Below are 22,482 nucleotides of genomic sequence, written 5' to 3' on the forward strand. Positions count from 1 at the left end.
AAATTTGAGAATAACTTTAGCATTCGAAAGTTGAAAATCACCCTACAACAAAAAATTCAATTTTTGTTCTTAGACAGCGAGGGTTGACTTTTTATCCTTTTGGAATTTAATTTTTAAACTATTTTTATTAGATTCAATTAGAGGGTATTTACTTATTTATAAATAATATCTTAAGTAAATGAAATTACAAAATGTAAAAATATTTACTTCAATGGTATTTGACATATATAATTACAAAAAATATAAGGCTGCATGCAGTGCAATAAGGCGATAGTCGCATAGGCCCCAGGCAAACCATCTAGTATTTGATAACATTGCTTCTCTATTTGGCACATCTTAGCTGCCCAACATTCTACCCCATCCATCATAGCTAGTCACACAAGAGTCTTATAGAATTTTCCCTTAAGACTTAAGGGATATGTCGATCACATAACACTCCAGATGCACTTCTCACATTATTGTCCCACTTTATTCTCTGTGAAACATCATCTTCTATGTCACCTTCTTTATTTATGATTGACCCTAAATATTTAACATAGTCACTTTGAGGAATCTCATTATCTTCGATCTTCACCATTTCATTATCCGTTATAGAGTGGCTAAAGTTACACATTATATACTCCAAATTTTATCTACTAATCTTAAAACCTTTTGTTTCCAAAGTTGATCTCCATAGCTACAACTTAACATTAATCTTCGCTTTGATTTCATTCACTAAAACAATGTCATTGGCAAAGAGCATATACCATAGAACATCATCTAAAATACTCTTGATTTACTTATCCATGATAAGTTCAAATAGATAGGGACTTAAGGCCGATCCTTGATGTAGCCCGAACATAAATGGAAATTCCTTACCTTGATCTCCCACAGATGTCACCCTAGTCATCGCGCCTTATACATGTCCTTAATTATATCCAAATATGTACTATAAAGTCTATTGAAACTTTGTCATATGCTCTTTTATTGGTCAATAAAAATCATGTGGAGATCCTTCTTGAAGGCTCTATAACTTTCCATGAGACTCCTCAGTAGGTAGATAGCCTATGTAGTGGATCTATCTGACATAAATCTAAATTGTTTTTCTGAATTTTTAGTTTATCGTCTCATGCGTGCTTCAATAACCTTCTTCCATAGTTTCATGGTATGACTCATAAATTTATGCTTCTATAGTTATTGCAACTCTGAATATTCCATTTATTTTTGTAGAGCGAGATGACAATGCTTCTCCTCAAATCATCTAGCACATTTTTTGTGCTCATATTCCTGTTAAACAACTTGGTTAATTAAACTTTCCCAAAAACTCCTAGGGTTTTCCACATTTCTATTGGGATCTCATTTGGGGCTAGTGTCTTACCTGTTTTTGTCTTTCTCAAGGGTTTTTTGAACTTCTGCCACAGTAATCTTCTATTCATATCTATGACGCGTGGATTCTTGTTGACTACAACGAACTTTTGAGACAATCCTACTTGAAGTCTCTCTATTTAGTAGGACACTAATATACTTGTCCCATCTTCTTACAATCTCCTCATCCATTACCAACACTCTTCCATCATCATTTTTGATACACCCCACCTAGTAGAAATCCCTGCTCTTCCTTTTTCTCATTCTAGCTATCTCATATATAGCTTCTCCTCCTTTTGTGTTTGGGTTAATAAACAAATCCTCATATTTCTTCGTCCCAGCCACCCCCACAATCCTCCTAGCTTTATTTCGAACATTGTGGGACTTCTTATTTCAAAATCTTTAGTCCTTTGTCTTAAAATGAACATTTTTTGTCTTAATAGCTACTTGGACCCCCTCATCCCACCACCACCTTTCCATAGGGCCTTGACAGCTCCATTTCGCTTTCCTTAGGACATCTTTGGCTATCTTCTTAATACAAGTCATCATCCCATTCTACATCACATTGGTGTCTTTAGTAAAGTCCCACTTTCTTTGTTTCATCACATTGTCTATAGATGTATTTAGGGCCTCACCTTTTAATCTCCACCACTTTATCTTAGGGCATATATATATCGTCCTTCTACACTTTTGTGCACCAAGACATATATCCATGACCCCTAGTCTATGTTGGGTGGTTAAAATCTCCTTAGGGATAATCTTATAGTCCTTACACAACTTTCTATCTGCACTTCTAGTTAGGAAGAAATCTATTTAGCTTGTATGACTCACTTTTGTAGGTGATTAAATGTTCCTTTCTTTTTGCGAATAAAGTGTTGATAATGGGAAGATCATAAGCTACAATAAATTCCAGGATTGCGGTCCCCTCAACTTGTTCCACTCCTCAATCCTATATCCTTCATGGACACCTTCATATCCTCTATGATCTCTGCCAACATGTCCATTCAACTTAGCTCTAATAATAATTGATTCCTCCTAATTAAGACCTTACATTAGCTCATCTATATTATCCCAAAATTGATGCTTGATACTTTCATCCAGTCCTACTTGAGGTGTATGAATACAAACAATTGACAACCTTTTTTCTCCAACACTAGTTTAATGGATATAATTTTGTCTCTCATTCTTTCGATGTCCACTACATCATTCTTTAGATCATTATTACTATTATGCTCATCCCGCTTCTATCACTTTGATCTTCAGCATACCAAAGTTTATAGTTATCCAATGCCTTATCTTTGTTACCTTTTCATATAGTCTCTTATAAACAAGCAATATTAATCTTTATTCTTTTTATAACGTCAATCAACTCCAAACTCTTCCCTATTAAGCATTCAATGTTCTAGGATGCTTTTTAATCCTACGCTTCTGGCTATTTATCACTGCATCTGGGCGTTGATACACCTCGTCACTTATGGGGTTCAAGAGAAGATAAAGATAGGAAATAAGGATGATGCAAGTGAACAAACTCAAAAGATGGGAAGGGAGACGTGGACAATGCGTCTGTCAGAATCGATGGGAAGAGTAATGAGGTTCGTTTGAGAGAGGGAAAATCAATAAAGGTCAGGAAGACTTTAGCAGACTTTATGGCAGCTTCAAAAAATAGCAAGTCAGCGAAACAGTGGGGGGCGGGTGAGAGTAAATGCAAATTCATTGAAAATCTCCCAAAACAGTAACCTTACGGAAAGAGAGGCAGCTGAGGGAAGAAAAGTAGAGAGGAAAAATAGGATAGGCGATGCCAACTTGGGTTTGTAAAAAAGAGTCAAAAGGTAGCTAAGTCTTGAGAGCAAGAAGACTCAAAAGACGAGGGATGAGAAGGGTTATTTTTTTCCTTCTTAATTTTGAAAAATAGAAATTCATCACGAAGATAAGGTGGAAATTACATCTTTATAAGAATTAAATTTAGTGAAATAGATAAGTTTCTCAACCACCCAACAATAACTTGCATTAGAAGTGCCACATCATGATAGATAGGGAGAAAGTTTTGAAGTGGCAATTTAAATGTGGATAGATAGGGTATGATATGGATCGGTCAGCCAGCCATCAAATTTCAATGACTACTGATTCAACCATATGCTAACAGTAATATGAGTGACATTTTCACTTTTGTTTTTCACCATTTGTTATAAAGTACATTTTAAATAGATTTTCAAAGCTTTATTCTACCACATGACCAACTTTGCATAGGATGAAAAGTGACGCTTTAGAAAAGAAATGACTGGGCACAAATTTGGGACCCACAAATTGGTACATGGTAGTATCAGGGCATAAAGGAACATCTTCTTAAGTGGATCATGCAGGAGACAATTCTTCCTCCAGTGGAAGAATATGTTTTGCACACACACACACACACATATATATATATATATTTATATATTCATTTATTTTTATGCTATTTTCATTTGTATTCCTAATGATTTTCCCTACTCTGCAACAACTCTCCATGCTTTCTTGGGCAGAACTTTTCAACGAGATGGAGGTCTTCTATCACAGTCCACACATTTGTAGTCAATTGCTTAGCACAATTGGTTGGGGCAGATCGCAATAAAGCACATGCACCCAGGAGGTCTTAGGTTCGAGACTCTTGTTCCACAACTATCCCAACGCCCTTGTATCCCCTCACTTTGTAACCCACAAAGAACACTAAAAACCCTACCCATATCAGCCACTCAGTAAATTGTTATGGACTAAATGTATGTAGGCTTGGTAACAACTAAACAACCTGAGATAGGCCAAGTGCAGTAAGAGGTAGACATTCGACAAAAAAAAAAACAGAGGTAGACAAACCCTCATTTTGCACAAATGCTATCGTTTTCTTTCAATTTTTTTCCTCTCTAAGATATTTAAGTTTCTTCATGATATTTACTGCGAACATGGTCCATAATTTTCAATCCTTATTTCCTCTATGTGGGGTACGATGTGTTTTTGGACTCTCGTTTTTTTTTTTTTTTTTTTGACACCCATCAAGTACATAAAATTATGGACTAATTTCACCAAAAACGAAAGGATTCCTTTGCCAATGGATCTTGGTATCTTGGGATGCGCATTGTGAACAATGAGGAGGGCATCATGACCCTAGGATGATGTATGAACCCTATTCCACAGTAGAAAACTTTCGCCTAAATTATTCTCCCCCTACATTATCATGAATGCCATAATTGAACTAGTGCTAAATTAGAATCAAGGCAGTCCTAGGGCATCACAATATCCACCCCCCCCCCCCCAAAAAAAAAAAAAATACCCCTTAACACTTAATGTGAGGGGGGAGGGGGGAGATCTTAAGGTGGGGTTTCTGGTCTAACGCGTGTTGGAAAATTTATACTCTACACAGTTATATCTACCACGACATATTAAATGTTGAAATTTTGTAGACAAATAGACCCCAAGGTACGAAAATAGAAATGTGCAAAGGACAAAGATAAGCGTGTATACAATTTGATTGTTTTTTTTTTGGGGGGGGGGTGGTTGCATGGAAATATGAATGAATTTGGACCTGCAATATGACATGTTCCGTCCAGACCAACCCCTAAATATCCAGTGGTTAGATTTCCCACGTCACTTTCCTCGGCATATAAATGCAGCTATTCTCTTATATTTGATGTTTAACAAAAATTTCCTTTCCAGACCTAATTACATGTGGAATTGATCAACAATGTTCTGGTTGTCAATCTACCAATTTAACAAACATTGCAAGATACTGAGGTACATCCGAAAGGATCCATGAGATGATGTTATATTGAGATAGCCCCAATGGGTAATTAGTAGATCTACAAAGAAAAACCCCTTTCTAGCATCAAATTTTGCTTTCCGAAATTCAGGAAGGATCGGAGCAAGGACTCAGTTACTTACTCCTCGCTCTCTGGAAAGACTAATCTCAGGTCCTCGTTGTCCCTATAAACTTGAACCAAAGCAGCAGCCTTATAGGCAAACATCCCAAACATTGCTGGAACAAGCTGTGATAAGACAAAAGAATTTGAATCCAAACCATATCAAACTCTCGTTTTGATGATAAATTGCAATAGGGTTATGCAAAAACACAGTTCAAAACACACACACAAATTAAATATGATGATGGACATGCCAATGGCCATAGTTTTCAAGACACCAAAGTGAGTCAAGGTGCTGGCCAACCTCTATAAAGCCTAGGTGAGGCTAAGGCACCCAACACTAGCACCATATTCTAGGTATGTTCCCTTCGTCTTCTGGGTATGGGTGTCTTAATGCATAAGGTGAATGGTGTAGCATTGGGCATCAAGACCCACCACCTTGTTACCTGGGTGATGCCTTGACAATTCTGCTGCATGTAAAGGTTAACTGGCTTCCACAATTTTTATATAAAAATTCACTGGTTTTGTTCTACTCTCTACGAAAATCCATATTTCTAACAAAGGAACTTTGTCTACAAGCTGAGAACCAGAAGAACACAATTCCCCCATGTGTATTCTTTCTATTAGTTTCTCTACCATCCTTCTTTCTTTGACTATTGTTTTTCTTTAAATGTACACTGTCAAGTTTAAATGTCCAATGGAAAGATACAGGTTTCTTTTCTTTTTTAAGGTAAGAACCAGTGATTCTCAGGGTCAGCGTGATGCAGGAAAAACAAAAAAAATTATTTATTTAGGGAAAATAAGAATCAGGATTTGGTTATTCATAAATTGGGATTATAGTCCAATGGGTTTTTCATTGTGATGGGCTTCTTTCAATGGGCATATGATATGGGTGATAATTGATAAGTACGACAATGAGTTTTGTTTTAGGAATTTAGTTCAATTTATATTTTCTTTGGTTTCTAAGTTTTAATTTCTACTTTCTATGACTAGAGAGGTTCATCTTAGCAGATGATAAGTTTCTACTTTTTGTTAGAAACAAAGATCATGGAATAATTTTTAATTCTGTTCAAGCTCCTAGAATAGTTTCTAAATTCAGGAGGTTCTGTTGGCTCCATGAATAGTTGAACCAAGCCCTCTATTGGCCAGATTTTATATGGCTAAGTTTTGGTGTTTCACATATACTGTCTCGATTTGTGGAGTTTCTGTAGTGTTAAGACTCCTCTAGGCTTGGGTGGATTCCAAGGTCTGTCCGCTTCTATTCTCTGTTATTTGTTGTTATTTTATTTCAATTACTTAAAGTTTGTCAAGTTTTAAATCTGGTTGCTCTAGTATCAAAATTTTAATTCCATTTCTGAAATTTCCTGGGTTTTCTGTCAAAATTTCACTGTTTCAGTATGCTTTTATTAAAATCAGATTACTTTAACAAAATTTTACTCAGTTCTCTCTGAATATCGACAGAGATCAGGATCCCTAAATCAATCTAGCGTTGAGGCTTTGATTTCTGCATACAGAAATTCTTCATCAAGAAGATCTAGGTGAAGAGAAAACAATCAAGGGCATATCTGGGAGAGCATATTGTGCCCAGATTATGCACTGATTCTGGAGATTCTTCAAATTATGAGTTGGAAGATTACAAATGAAATAATTCCAGTAGTCAGCACTTTTTCAGCTGGAGAAGGTGGATTCACAGAATCTGAGAAGCAGAAGCTGGAGAAGCTCCCCCAAACATGAACCAAGGGGGTAATGCCATATGCAGTGGCCAACTTCTGCCCCAGTCCATTGATGCTGTTGTTCTTCCAAAACAGACCAGGATTGAATGGCTTGCAGGTAATTGGCCAAATAGGAAAAAAATAAAAATAAAAAGTGAGGGAGAAATCTGATAGAAGCATCAGAGGACATATCTGATCCTAATCTGATGGTTTGATATGGATCAGATCAGATCAGATATTCAAATTCAAAGGTCGGATATAAAGGAATATTGACAAAACTTAGTATCTAAAATAACAGAATCAAATAAAAGATAAAGTCGCAATAATTGAGGAACTCGAAAATGGTAGAGTGGATGCATGGTTTAAGAACTCAGCGAGACGAGATGAGAGGCAATATGTAAGAAAGTGCAATATCTCGGTCAAGATCTCGGTGAATATCTCAGTCTTGACTTGTCTCGAGACCAAATCACATGGGGCATATATACATAATTTCGACTCTCAAATCAACATAACTCGACATATCTTGCCTATCTCATCTTGTTGTGAAGAAAAAGTGAACTTATGGTGGATTTTGTCGCCAAATTTCTCCTCTACCGTGTAGATTAACAATTTCAACACTTGGAGACTGGAGATTATCACTTCGTCATCAACTTTGGAGATCTTTTTCTTCTCAAAAGCAATTTTAGGTAAAAACAACCTCTCAAAACCATTTTTTCTTTGAAACATGGTCAATAGTTGTTTGTTTTTATCGTGGAATAGCCTAGGATGAAGGGCCCGAAGACTACTTACATAGGGTACGAAGTCAAGTACCATTTTGGGTTTGATTTTAAAAAAACTGATGTTTCCACTATGTATATAGTAAATGACAAGTTTCAGAGGCTACAAAGATCATATGGCCACCGAGTCGACTAGGAAAAAAATACAAGATCTAGGCAAGATCTCACCAAATCTCTCTTTTTTGGTTTAGCGAGATTGGGGACGAGAGCAAGATCGAGATCTTAAACCTGGAGTGGATGAGGGAGAGAGTGTTGATGGGTATGGAGGGGTAAGAAAATACAAAATTGGAATTGGTGTAAAAGAGGAGAGAGAAGATTCCATCCAAAAAATAGAATCTAATCAGAAGTCGATAGAGGGAAATAAAGAAAGATGAAAGAGAAGACAAAAAATAGAAACAAAGTGAAATAATAGGAGAGGAGGAGAGAGAACTATTGATAAGAAGAGAGAGAGAGAGAGAGAGAGAGAGAGGCATCTTTTCTTATTGCAAGTGATTTTGCTAACCAGAAAATAATCAATAAAACAAAGGTTTATCTCTATAATTCTAACTTCTCAATTATACTTGATTTTGATTCATCCACTAAAACAACCTCATCAGCAAAAAACCAAGGTATTCAGTCACGAATGTCTTTAGCTAGCTCATCTATGACTAGTGCAAACATATATGGGCATAGAGCTAATCCTTGATGTAATACAATTGTGATTGGGAAATCACTAGCCCTCCCCCCCCCCCCCTCTTGCATTAGTTACTATACCATTATACATATTTTTACCACGTCCACATATTACTCAAAACACTTTTATTCTCCAACACCTGCCAAATTAATTCTCTGGGGACTATAGCATAAGCTCTTTCTATGTCAATAAAGATTATACGTAGATCCTTCTTACATTTTCTAACTCTTTCCATTAATCTCTCAAGCAAACAAATAGCTTATGTGGTTGATCTTCCTAGTATAAAACTAAATTGGTTATCCAAAATATTAGATTCTTGTCTTAGGAGGGTTTCAGTTACTCTTTCCCTATAATTTCGAGTATGGCTCACAAGTTTTATTCCTCTACAATTATCGCAGCTTTTAATAGCACTTTTACTTTTATAAATCAGAATCACAATGCTTCTCCATTCATCTGGCATTTTCTTGCGCATATACTCTTATTAAACAACTTAGTTAGCCAATTTATTCCACTGATTCATAAGCTTTTCCACTCCTCTATTGGAATTCCATCTGGACTTACTGCTTTTCCTATTTTAATTTTCTTTACGGCTTCTGTTACTTTAGACTAAGATTTTTGATTTCTTGTTGGTTATGGCACAACATTTTTAGTAAGTTGTAGATATAGTTTTTCCATCTAAAAAAAAAAAAAGATTTAGTTTTTCCATCTCTTTAATCTCCTCATCACTTGTTAATGCATTACCATCTTCACTTTGAATGCATCTAATATGCTTTAAATCTCTACTCTTCCTTTCTCTCATTTTGGTTTGTTAACAGATATCTTTTCCCCCCTCCTTTGTGCTTGAATTGTTATAGAAATCCTTAAATTTCTCCTTACTTTCCCTACCATCTTCTTAGCTTCATTTCTAGCAAATTTATACATTTTTAAATCCTCATCTTTAGTCCTTCACCAAGTTTTAAAACCAGATTTATTAACTTTAATATCTGCTATAACTTCATCCCACCACCAAGTTTCTCTAGATGAATGTTGCTTTCCTTTAGATTCGCCTAAAATTTCTTTAGCTACATTCTTAACAGCAATAATCATCTTATTCCACATCATATCAGCGTCTTCATCGAAATGCCACCTTCCCCATGTTGCTAACTTATAAGTAAATGTGTTCAAGCATTTTAAATCACATTTCTATGACCATAAATCTATGTTGTATGGTTAAGCTCTCTCTTGGTATAACCCTTACTGATGTAGATAGGGCTGCCAAGAGAAGGGCTCGAGATCTTGGTCCGGTCCAGTCCAGTCCAGCCCTAGATTTGGTCCTGTTTTAGCCTATCAAACCAGGTCAGGTTGCTCCTCGTTTTGGCCCTCCTATGACTCCAATGTTACACCCATGCCCAAATCCAGTCTAATTTGAACTTTTTACGATATGCGATACACCGGAGAGTTCCGGAACCGATGACTTATGGATGCAACAGTCTATTGTTTGAAAGGATGGAATGACCCTTCGTGCCTATGCAAATGTTGCAAGGAAACTTGGAGGGGATATCCGAATAAGCTTCCAAAGGCTTACAAGAGAGTAACCTAATCCCGTCGCTTTACTTTACTCAAGCATGATAGATATACCTTATTTATTGTGCACAAGTCCCTATGGGAACCTCCCCCCACCCCCAAAAAATATGGGCAAGAGTACTAGAGAATTCCAGTTAAGACAATACAGTAGTGACCGATCAGTCGCCCATCCACCAGTGGATGATCCACTGTTGAGATTAACCGGTGGATCTGTATTGCCCATAATAGATTATTGATTGTGGTGTATTGTGATTATACTTCACGATATGTTTCCCCACACGTGACTCATCAATTCTAGTGATCCATTAGTAACTTATGGGGTTAAAGTAGTGGGCCCACATGTTCCAACAAAGAAGTTAAAAAGTTTTGGGAAAATGACTTCTCCTAAGCGAACATGTCTATATATAGGAAATTCAGCCTCTATGGCTCATTTATTTCAACCCCAAAACGTGAGAGGGAGAGAAAGAAAGGAAAGGAAGAAGAAAGAACGAAGGTTTGGATTGGCTCTTGATGTCCTGACTAGCTCAACCAAGGTTGGTGGTTCCCTCACCATTCCTCCCTCCTCATTTCCATGGCTTGAAATGACTAGGGTTAGAGTTGTTTTTTGGTTTTGGTTGAAACCCAATGCTGGAGCTCAAGGATTCGAAATGGGTGTGCTCCAGTGATTATAGGATTCCAATGCACACCCTCCGGCCGAAGAAACATGGTTCCTAAGCTTAAGTTTTGTACCCAACTTTTAGGGTTTCAAACGGAGATTTGATCGGATCTCCCAATTCAACCGTTAGAAATGCAGCCCGATATTCTTGAATGAAAGGTGGAGTGACCCTTTACAATCTCTACGGACCCAAAATGGCCCTAAGTATGTGGTGGGTATGACTTGAGCTGAAGAACAGTCTCCAGACTATCACAGGTTGATCACCACTGGTCGACCATTGATCCACCAGTGGCATCCACCGGTGGAGCACTGTTGACTAGTTAGTTACAGTAAGATGAATTAACCACCGGTGATCATTGACCTACCGATGAGACCTATTGGTGGTCCTTACTGAACTGTCCCCAGTGTCGTTTGGGGAATCTCTTAAGGAATCTTTTGGGGGTCTTTAGTGCCTTCATTAACACACCAAATACATGTTTGTTAGCTCAAAGTCAAGCTACATGGTGAGGCCTATCAAGATGTTGATTCTGGGTTAAAGTCACCAAGTCAGCAGACAAGGTGAGTGGGTGGTTTGACTTTCTTTTGAGGAGTGTTTTAGCATATAGAACCGATGCATGTAACTTCATACATGTGTCTTAAATTAATAACCTTATGTATGCTTATCCTGTTAATGATTTTGAATGTTTTCATATGAAATGGCTATTGTTATTGTTGTGTGTGAACAAGTGGGATCCAGTGTGACCGAGGGGAATTCAATTATCATATATTGTGTGCACATTAGAGCTAAGCTTGGAAATGAGTTGCGGGTGGCCGATGGTGATTCCGGTACCATATTCACCATACTAAACTTATATCGCTAGAGTTAGGTCTGGAAATGGGTTGCGGTGTAGCCGAGAGATGATTCAAGTACCATATTCACCATAGTAATTGTATCATTATGCAAGGCCATGTATATTACATATGGTTAGGATGAATTACCCTTTGCTATGACCCCTTGCTAATAGGGGGATAGGTGCTGGATAACCCACAGTGGGAGGTCCGATGAGACTTTCCAAAATACCACTTATGTGATACGATGTGATTATTTCCGACGGTGGACCAAGCTCGGGTCACCGAAGGATGATTTCAAGATCGTGGCGCTAGGATGGGGTTATCAGGGGTTTGTTGGGTGACTGAGGGGCGCATTCCGGGGCCGACAGGCTCCTTTTCATGACTATAGTTTGTATCACTGGGTGATTGATGAACAATTTCAAGACCAGGGATATGTGTTGTAGTAGCATTATACCCCAGACTTAGTTGTTTGCTAGGTGGATAATAAAATGAACTGCATCATGCACAACATCATGGATTATATGTGTTTGCTTGCATATTCCCCACCCCTCATTGAGCTTAGTGAAACTCACACCATGTGTGTTTCTTTTAGATGATGATGTAGGCACGATCGTACCTATGAGCAGTGGTACTTCTTCCTTTATAGCCGAGTATGGCAGAGACTACTGGAATCTCGGTTGAGGAGCACAATGTGGATTGTGCTGGTGATGACTATGCCTATAGTGCACATTTATCAAGGATTTGTGTTGTCTGTTATAATTGCCTTAATTTTTTATGCTATACTTTTTTATACTATCTGTATATGTCAAGTAACTAATTGAGGATAAAATTGTTAAATTATTTACATTATCACAATCAGTTCACTGGTACAAGAATCTTGTCATATATTGTTTATTCCGCTACATTCTGATTTTAGTGATTCTTGTTGGATTGTGAGAATGTACTGCTTCTGAGATCCTGGCACGTCTTGTATGATGATGGTAAGCATCCAAGTCACATCTCCGTGGTTTGCGTGGGATGGGGTCTGACAGTTGATCTCAACCTTCAGGAAGGAAGTCACCCCATCAAGCAGCCATTCAGGTTCTCCAGTTTTGTCTTCAAGTGACGCTTCTAGGATGCCTTCTAGCTGTCCCTTAATGTTGAAGAAAGAAGCTTCAAGGAGTCCAACAGCAGCCATCGATCTCAGCATATAGCCTAGGATTTAATTCCTTTTTTATGTCTTAAGTTAGTTTTCTTTTTGTTATCAATGATTAGCTTCTAAATTATTCTTTCTTGGTTAGCAAGTTAGAAGCCAAATTAGAAGGTTTTAATTCCAGATTTTTCCTAATTTAGAAATCAGTCATGTAAACCTATAAGAGGCATCCATTGATTGTAAGGTGGACATGTTTGATTAATGAAATTTGAGTATTATTCATGGCTGCAAAACTTTTATCTGAGAGGTGAGATGCCTAAAACTATGAGGTGAGATGCCTAAACCTTGCGGGGTGAGATGCCCAAACCTTGCGGGGTGAGATGCCCGTTTTCCTCACTCTTTTTACCCCTTCTCAACCTCTCCATCAAATTTCTCTTTTCTTTTTTTTACTTTCCTTCTGTTTCCTACCATAAGAGGGTGACTTGAGTGATGATTGAAGACTCATTGAAGGTCTGAAATACAATTACAACTCAGATATCACATTCAGCCTCAAGGACAGAAATTGATTGGAGACTGCCAGGGTTTTGGAGGATTGGATTGATTCTCAAATCTCACAGATCTGAGGTCCATTCTTCAAGCCCTTTTGGGGGGTTGTTCAACCCCCTAAAAGGAGGAGTATAGGGCCTTTGGAAGGCAGTTGCTGAAGCTGCAAGGTTTCTCCCAATCGAGCCCTTGAAACCCTAACTTAGTCAGGGTTTTCCTACTGCATGTTGCTGCCCATAACAGGACCTGTTGATCACCATATTTGGAGGACTATTTGTGGCTGTTAAAACCCTCCTTTGACCAGGCTTTGAGGCTCACTTGAGCCTTAGTGAGTGCCCCTATATTCTCCCATTCAGCCCTGTTTCCCAGGCTTGTTTGACTCTATTTGTTGGTCAGATCTGAACTTAATCTTATGAGTTTGGTTTGGAGTGGTTGATCAACTGGGTTGTTTGCCTAGTTTGACCAACCTTACATCACTTACAATATTTGCATATAACCCATCAGCCCTTCTAGTTAGAAATAAACTTAATTGGCAACGATGCTCTTTAAGTTTCAATATTAATCTTTTTATTTAAATTTCTATTCCAAGTTAACAAATAACAAACCCTAACGCTTGCAAGAAAGAAAGGAGAACCCTATAGTGTCGCAGCCTAGAGCAGCCAGGCCTCACACCGGGCTGCTCCCTCCCTCCTTGCCAGGCTGCTCCCCACCCCCTCCCCAACCTTTCTTCTTCTTCTCTCATCCTCTGCCTCTCCCTCTCATCCTCTGCTCTCCTTCTTTTCTTCTTTACCCTCTTCCTCTGATCCTTCTTCTTCTTCTTCTTCTCTCTGGTCTCACACGTCCAGGAGGTTGTGATCCACCCGTTGCCGTCTCCCCATCCCTTCCACTCCCGCCTTGACTCAGATCTGGTGATGGCCTTGCCAGGATCCCCCTGATCCTCCCTGTAAAACTCGTTGGCTCCTTCTTCCACCAGCGTTCTCTGGGCCTACCGCTACTCTTCTTCAAGCTTTTGCTTTGATCGGGTTGCTATGTCGCCGTCCATCAGTTGCTCTGACTTGCTCCTTGGCCGCTTGTTGGCTCCTCCCCCCTCCGTCAAAGCTCACTGGGCCTATTGCCGCTCATCCTTGAGTCGCCATTGTTGGAGTGTGCCATTGTGCCGCTGACCTAGCCATGCTCTCTTATGGATCCTTGGCAAACCAAACGTTTTCTCATGTTTGCTCCCTGATCAAATCGTTTGTCTCAGTGGTTTCTTGGCAAGCTCTTTGCAAGGCCTGCAACCCGTAAGGTTGCCAGCCACGCTCGGTCGACAACCACCCCCGCCAACGCCCTCCAAAAGGCCCGTGCCCCCTTCGCGGCTGTCTCTTCCATAGGGCCAGCTTCTCTCCGCAAGGCCCATGCCCCACCGTCGTGCCTATCTTTTCTGCCAGAACTTCGATTCATGTCTTGACGGCTGGAAGTGGAAGTGATGAGATTTGTTGGTAGGGTTTGGTGGAACCCTACCTAAATTTTTCCTGTTTGCCCCTCCTTTGGGCTTCTGGGTTCTTGTTCTGCTCATGTGGGCTTTTGAGTTTTATGTTGTTGGGCTTTTGGCTTCTTTTATTTATGCCCATGTGGATTTTGTGTTGTATTAGGTAACCTCTCCTCAATCCCACTAGGCCTTGGATGCTTTCCTTTTGGACTTTGGTTACCCTCATAGGGTTTGTACTCTCCCTTAGGGGATATATTCTCCCTCCCCCCTTCTTTTAATGCATTTATTAATTCACCCAAAAAAAAAAATTAATTGGCTACCATTTGTCCATTTTTGAATGTAATTAAGTGTTAGGAAAATGTCTAGATTGATAAATCATAAGACAGAAAAAATCCAATAACCGTTTTTTGGGGAAGGGAAGTCCTTACATATTTATGTTACCCACAAAAAATATTACTCTAAGGACTCTTTGACAGCTAAGAGTCCAATTAGCAATATCTTAGAACTAACAAAGTTTGACTGCACTTGAGGCCACTAGCAATAAGATAGTTTAATCTATAAATGATAATCAACTCTAACAATAAGACCCAACAACAACACAACTCAGCCTTATCCCAACTAAATGGGGTCGGCTACATGGAGTCGTGTGTGTGTATATATATATATATAATTTAAAAAATAAAAAATAAATTTGGGACATCCCACTCACGAACAATTTGCAACCCGGATTTTAGCCCTCCAAGCAGCTCTATTAGATGCCATACTTGGGTGAAGACTTAACTTTTGCATGTCTCGTCTTACTAACTCATCAATGGTCATTTTTGGCCGGCCCTTAGCCTTTTTAGCTCCATCCATCTGCAACTGGTCACTCTTCCATATTGGGGCATCCAAAGGTCCTTTGGACATGCCCAACCCATCGTAACCGACATTTTCTGAGCTTATCCTGAATTGGGGCAATTCCTAAATTGGTTCTCACCTGGTCATTTCTTATTCTATCTCTCAAGATTTGGCCACACATCCATCTCAACATCCTCCTCTCAGCCACACTCAACTTATCTATGTTACTCTTCTTGACTGTCCAACATTCTGCACCATACATCATAGTTGGTCTTATGTTGTCCTGTAGAATTTTCCCTTAAGCTTTGGAGGAATCCATTGATCACATAATACTCCAGATGCCCCTCTCCATTTCTCCATTTCTTCTAACAATAAGACCCCTGAACTCTAATTCAGTGTGTGTATTTATCTCTGTTCCCTAACATCCAGGAGTGCATGCCAGTTATTCAGTTATTATCCCCAGGGTCTTCTTGAAGTCACGGTAACAGTTGCTTCAGCTGTGTTTCCCGATTTTCACTGGAGGCTGACCTAGTAAGTATAGTGGATCATCAACGCAACATGGTTCAACCAGAGGACAGAAAACAACCACCTCAAAATCATAAAATAGAAAACATTGGTTTAATATTGATTAGGTCTTCTTCAGGGTTTAAGAAGATAAGACTCTTGTTTTCTGCTAAAACTCACCAGTTCACAGCTGATCCATTTTGTGAGTGCCTGAATTTCTTAAATGCCTGAACTGTTTTATGTATCTGGTTATGGGCCACTAGCAAAAGTGGCATGTGTCAGGTTTTAAATATTTTTTTAGGGAATCTAAAATATATATAGGAGAAGTTTCTTAAAACTATATAAAGAAGGGAAACAGAATGTCTAATTGACAACCTGGAAATCAAAGAGATCATTAGAGAAATGCTGAGACAGGCCCCAAATTCCATATATTGCTGCAGGGATCACAAGTCTTGGAGATGAAAGAGCTATGGTGCTACCCTTGATAGATCTCTCCAACAGATTCTTTAGGTCCTCACTTCTTATACCAATTCTGATTAAGAAAAGATTTACAAAGTCAACAATAAATCTGCAACATACAGTGTAAAAGCTCAAGGATGAAGCTGTCAACTGTGAACCTACTTCTTTGACTTCTTCAGCATGAAGATTTGAGGAACAGTTTCCTTGGACAAGCTGTCAGCATGGCGGTACAAGAGCTGAAGATACAGAGAGCTGTACAAACAAATGCAAGACAAACGGAAAACTGAGTTTCTGTAAAAGGTGTTTATTTCTTAAACCAACATAAATTAGATCTCAATATACAAAGTACAATTAGAGAACTCCTGATATCAAGCAGTGACTTGGATGAGTCAAGCCATCTTTCATTCAGATGAATCAGCGAAACTTTTAAAAGAAGAAAATATATCTTAAAGAACTCCCAAACTGAGCTCAGGGTCCATTCACTTCCATTCAACATACGAATTCAAATATTTTTTCTTTTCTTTTTTTACTTAATGAAGGGAAAAGTGCAAGAACATGCATTTGTTAGGCCTACCAACATGTGAGCCTAGTTTTGAGCCACTTGGCCGATGCTAATTAGATCAGGAACTGCCTTGATTGTCTAGGTTTAAGTTTAGCAGTCCAACACCAATATGGTCCAATTTGTATTGGACTTCCCATACGCACTTCAAATGTTCATCTGTTTTACTTATTTGAGCTAAAATTTTACAGGTCGACAGTAAACCATCAGGTCTAGCTTGGAATACCATATTTGACAGCATTATAGGTTACTCATTCTGCCAGGGCTGGTACGTCACTGTGCTACCAACTTCCAGCTAACAAATTAAACATTTTTAAAGGCAATATTTATTAGGTAACTTATTTTTTAGTCATTAGTTTTCCGCCCTCCTATCTCAAGTACTCTAAAACAGTATACCCTCAGCTTATGTGAAAGTAAAGTCTCAACTAACCTGAAAAGAACTCCTGAAGCGTAACTGATGGCAGCCTATCCATTTCAAAAAAGACATGGATGAGTTATCTGCCAATACTTAAAGGGATTTATACCACAGGAAATAGAAACTTTTCCATAAATAAAATGAAGTATCTGTGACCTTCTCAGCCTTTAGAAGAAGGAAATTGCTTTTGCTTCCATGACCATGTAAAATAATAAGTACATTAAGCATCAAACAGCATGTTTGACACACCTCTAGAAGCTGTCAACATTTTCAAATTTACACCCACTCAATAATTACTTTTTGCCAGTTTGGCAAAAAAAAGTTTATGGAAATAAAGCCAACGATTTCTTTCCTCTCTAGCTCTAGTGATATTATTATTCTTTGTGATTTAGGTATCTTAGGCCCTTATCATATATCAATTTCTACCTTATATTCCTGAAATAAAATTCATAGCTTATTTTTGTTGTTTTAGTTGTTGTATTTGTTGATGTTCTAAGAGTTCTTTCCATGGAGTCAAGTTCTGCAGGCTCTACTTTTCGGTCTATTGGATTGTCTTTCCTGTTATGTGAGTTGTTTCATGTCTCTATGTAGTTGTCTATCTAGGACGATCAATCTACATCTTTCCCCAATCTTGCATCAATTTAGGGTTGTCATCTAGCTTTCATGCATCACTTTTCCTCTGTTTACCCAACTAACAATGGTTTGGGAGCATTTAGAATGACACTTCAGGATCCTTATTGCTGCTATCAAGGGCAGCATAATTTCAACTGTCTTATCTGCTACCTAGGAAAGGAATAGGGAAGGAATACAAGCATATTTGGAACATCATTACAGAACCATTACTTTAAAATAGGCCATTCATGATGCATTACAAACCCTTAGGCCCCCCCTCATGCCACTAAATTGGAAGATTTCATAGACAGTCTACATCAAGAATTTTCACCAGTAAAAAGAAGAAGAAGAAGAAGTTATGAGTTTAATCAATAATATAAGTTTCATCAGTCCCTTCACTCCCTTCTCCAGTTACAAGTTGATTTGTCAAATTTGGTCTATCCTTCTTATATCGTTTTGCTTCTAATTATCTGTCAAATTTTATCATGAAATATTTTTCTATGGCATGTTTGTGGGGAGGCATCTTTAAATTTCTTGGATAGAAAGAGTGCTCCAAGAAATATATTACGCATCTATGGCTGCTTTTCCAATATTCTGTTTAATCCCCAACCCCCAGTGGTCCCGTATTTTCCAGCAACCATTTGTATCTGTCAAAAGTTGTAGTTCATGGGAGTAATAATTTTTGAGAGAAGACAAAGGGGTGACTGGCAAGAGAGCAATGTATTAAAAACTGTTATATGAATCTCAGTAAATGTCTTATGGAAATTTAATCATAAAAGAGACGGAGAAGAAAAATATCTCAGTAATTAAATGCTTCAATTACCAGAAAAATTGTGCTTTTAATTGTGAAAACTCTACCTGGACTGAAAAGGCTACCAAACAATATCCGCTGCATGCAGCTCCAATAGCAGTATTTAGAAGCATCAATTCCTTCTTAAGCTGAAGAACAGACAAAGGTCAGTCCCCATCCACACATAAACAGTTCCTATTTGTAGTTCTTAAGTTTCATTACCAGATCGGACACTGTAAACATTCAGAGATGCACATCCTTGAATCTTAAACAAATTAAAATCTGTTCATCTTTCCAAAAAAAAAAATTGTAGCTTGCAAGGAATCTTTGAATTGTAGTTCTTGGTTCAGGGCAGCTAGACTTATGGGAAAAAGAAGGCCGCCTTGTCACGTGGATCCTGTGCCCAGACAGTCAGACAGGAGCACATGAAATTACTGTCCTGCCCCTGTGAAATAAAAAAAAATCTCATCCATGTTGATGCCCCTGCATGAGCTCTCATTGGCCACCGCGCTGGGGCAAGGGGCTAAACAACCAGGCAGCAATCTCTTGCTCTACAATTATATACATATTCTTTTGAAATCTGAACCAGACTGTTTCAAGAAGAGCGGGCCTCTTTCAGTTCGAAATGCCCAAAATCGGAATCCAACTCAAAACTGGAAAAAAGTGGAACAGGATTCCTATTTGGATTGGCTCCCGGTCAGGTTTTTAAACCTATGACTCCAGCCATGGCTAAAGTGCTAAATCATTTCTATCAAAAGATGCGGTGCAATACTAGCTCAGCCAACTTTTTTTTGGGTGAATAAATAATTCATTACCAAGTGAAAAAGGAAAAACTTACAGCCCCTAAGAAGAGAAGGGGGAAGAAAAGGAAAACCAAACTTAGAGAGTAGGGCTATTCCTAATGGTGGAGCTGGGCAGCTCCCAGGAATTTACAATATGACAGTTTCTAGGGGAGGGATTACAAGTGGAAGAAACCTAAGAAATCTTGGCCTTGACATCAGAGAAGATGGAGCCCCAAATCTTATCGAGAGTGTGAGAATTGAAGGTCCATTTCCCATGATTTCTTTCCATCCAGATCTGATTTATAGTTGCACAGAAGGCGAGCTTTCCCACAATATCACAAATAGACTTTCCCTGAAATGTCATATCCATCCAAATCCACTCCCTGTGGAATGGAAGAATTCTCCTGTTTACTGACCAGCATTTAGCAAGGATCCCTTTCCAGATAGAGGAGGAAACAGTACAATCTAAAAAGAGGTGCTCGATATTCTCCGGCTTATTGCCACAGAAGATACACATAGGATCAGTTGGGATGCCTCTCTGGATGAGGAAAGATTGCATAAGAAAGGAGTTAGTAAAAACTCTCCAAACCATGAAGCTCTAGCAGGAGATGTGATGCTTGAACCATATGAGTCTGTACCACGGAGAGGTCAGGCCATGAGTCCTAACAAACTCCTAAGCAGCCTTGTTAGAGAAGAGCTTTAAAGAGGATGGCATCCAAAGGGTAGAGTCTTGTCTTTGCCGTTAAGATACCGGAATGACCGGTAAAGAGTTCCAAATATCCGCAAGCTGGGTCAAGGATTAAGCTAGGGGAGATCAATTGCCAAAAGATAAGATATCAACCACAAGGGCATTACTTAGACAAGCCTAAGTTATAGATGCTTCTGGCACTTAAAGTATGATATAGGAATCCTTTCGGGTGCCAAGGGTCAAGCCAAAGGAAAGTATTGGCCCCATCAACGATCTGGGAGGAGATGGCTGAAGAGATAAAGGGGCGGGAAGCAATGATCTTACGCCATACCCAAGAGGCATCAGCTGGAATTTTCACTATTCAAAAAGAATTAAACCTAAGAAGATTCGAGTACACCCATTCAACCCATATACTTTCCTTCCTTGAGATAATCTTCCAAGTTAACTTGATAATACCAGCCAAATTAAACTCCTTGATCCTCTCAAACCTAAACCCCCTTATGCTTTAGGAAACAAACAGCAACCTAGCTGATAGGGCGAAAAAATCTGGAACAGTCACATCCTTTCCACAGGAAAGAGGCAAAAATGGATTCAAGCTTGGAAATGATGGATTCCAAGCAACCCATACATACCTGACCAATAAATGTAAGAAGCTTGAAGAACGGATCTGATGAGCTCTAACCGCCCATCAAAAGATAGAAGCTTTCCTTTCTAGAGTTGGGAGGCGCTTCCTAATGAGGTCAAGCATATGAGTACACTGATGGGCAAAGAGTTTGGCTGGAAGGAGACCAATGTAGAAACCAGTTTGCTCAAGCAGGGAGGCTTTGGCAGAGTCAGAGATCCCAATCAAGAAGATGAGAGACTTTGCAGCGTTGATACGAAGCCCACACATAGTAACAAATTGGCTCAAGCATAGCATAATGTTTTCTAAAAAGGAAGAATCAGCTCTGGAGAAGATCATCAAGTCATCAGCAAAAGCAACGTGAGTAAGCATGATAGCCTTACACCTGGGGAAGGTAGAAATAAGATGCTGATCAGTGGCCACTTGCAAACTTCTAGAGAGAACTTCCATGGCCAGGAAAAAGATGTAGGGAGAAAGAGGACATCCCTATCTGATTCCCACAAAAGAAGAGAAATATTCAGCCGGGCTTCCATTCACCAAGGAGAAGCGAGGAGAAGTAATGTAGTGATAACTAATATGCCCAATTAGTTAAAATTGGAGGGAATCCCATGCTATTAAAACCAAGACGATGTAATCCCATCTCAGAGAGTCAGAAGCCTTATGGATTTCAATCTTCATAAGGGCTGCATGAGATTTTCTATCAAAACCTCTAACAATTTCATGGCATCGGAGAATGTTATCACCAATAATTCTCCGAAGGATGATGGTCAAGTGGTTGTTTCTAACAAGAGAGTCAACCACAAGCTTGATTCTGTTTGCAAGGATTTTTGCTATGAACTTGTACAGGAGGTTGCATAAGGAGATCAACCTAAATTCGTTCAGAGCATCAACTCCCACTTTCTTAGCGATGATGCAAAGGAATGTGTGGCTAATGCCTTTGATTTGGCTTGGGTTGAAGAAGAAGCCCTTGTCTGCCTTGATCATGTCCTCTTTGATGAGATCCCAACAGGAGGAAAAAAATCCCATACTAAAACCATCAGGACCGGGAGCTTTGCTTACCTTGTGGGAGCGAATAGCAAAGTAATCTCATCCTTAGTGGGGATAACCATAAGCAGATTGGACATGTTGGCTGGAAAGGGTTTGTTTAAGAGACCATCTGAGATGGTGGGGGCAAGAGCTAGGTCTAGCTTAAACAGACTCTTGAAATAGTCGACAACAACACCTTTTATCTCATCCACTTTATGAACTTGACTGTCATCTGGAGTAGTCACCTTGAGAATAGAGTTGAGATTGTTTCTAGCTTTCACTGATCTATGAAAATAGGCAGTGTTTGAATCACCAAAGCTCCAACCAATTGATCTTGGATTTCTGTCTTATAACACTCTTATAAGGCAAGAAGGGTAGTGAGGTTTGCCACCTCAACCTTCTCTTCATCAACCAAAGAGAGATTAAGGTGGTCAAACTACAGCTGAATCTGGATGGAGGTGAGCTTGTTCTTGCAATTAATAACTTGAGAAGAGATATTCCCAAAAGCGTTAGTATTCCTGGCCTTGAGGACAACTTTGACATTCCTCAGCTTTCTGGCCAAGACTAAAATGGGGGTGGAGAAGGCTTGGACAGGTTTTAACCA

At 39.0% G+C, this 22,482-nt stretch overlaps 1 protein-coding gene across 1 annotated transcript in view; it reads right to left on the reverse strand.

Annotated features, from left to right (window-relative positions):
* Positions 1-4,963: 4,963 nt before the first annotated feature.
* LOC122063878 overlaps positions 4,964-22,482 on the reverse strand; it is a 49,257-nt gene continuing 31,738 nt past the window's right edge. The window contains exons 5-10 of the mRNA XM_042627570.1: positions 18,829-18,909; positions 17,374-17,408; positions 16,547-16,636; positions 16,301-16,457; positions 5,254-5,357; positions 4,964-5,171 (exon numbers count right to left, since the gene is read on the reverse strand). Coding sequence (XP_042483504.1) covers positions 5,069-5,171; positions 5,254-5,357; positions 16,301-16,457; positions 16,547-16,636; positions 17,374-17,408; positions 18,829-18,909 — 570 coding nt within the window. The 3' untranslated portion in view covers positions 4,964-5,068. The remainder of the gene's footprint in view (positions 5,172-5,253; positions 5,358-16,300; positions 16,458-16,546; positions 16,637-17,373; positions 17,409-18,828; positions 18,910-22,482) is intronic.

Source organism: Macadamia integrifolia, unplaced genomic scaffold, assembly GCF_013358625.1.
Source record: "Macadamia integrifolia cultivar HAES 741 unplaced genomic scaffold, SCU_Mint_v3 scaffold1489, whole genome shotgun sequence".
Classification (NCBI taxonomy): domain Eukaryota; kingdom Viridiplantae; phylum Streptophyta; class Magnoliopsida; order Proteales; family Proteaceae; genus Macadamia; species Macadamia integrifolia.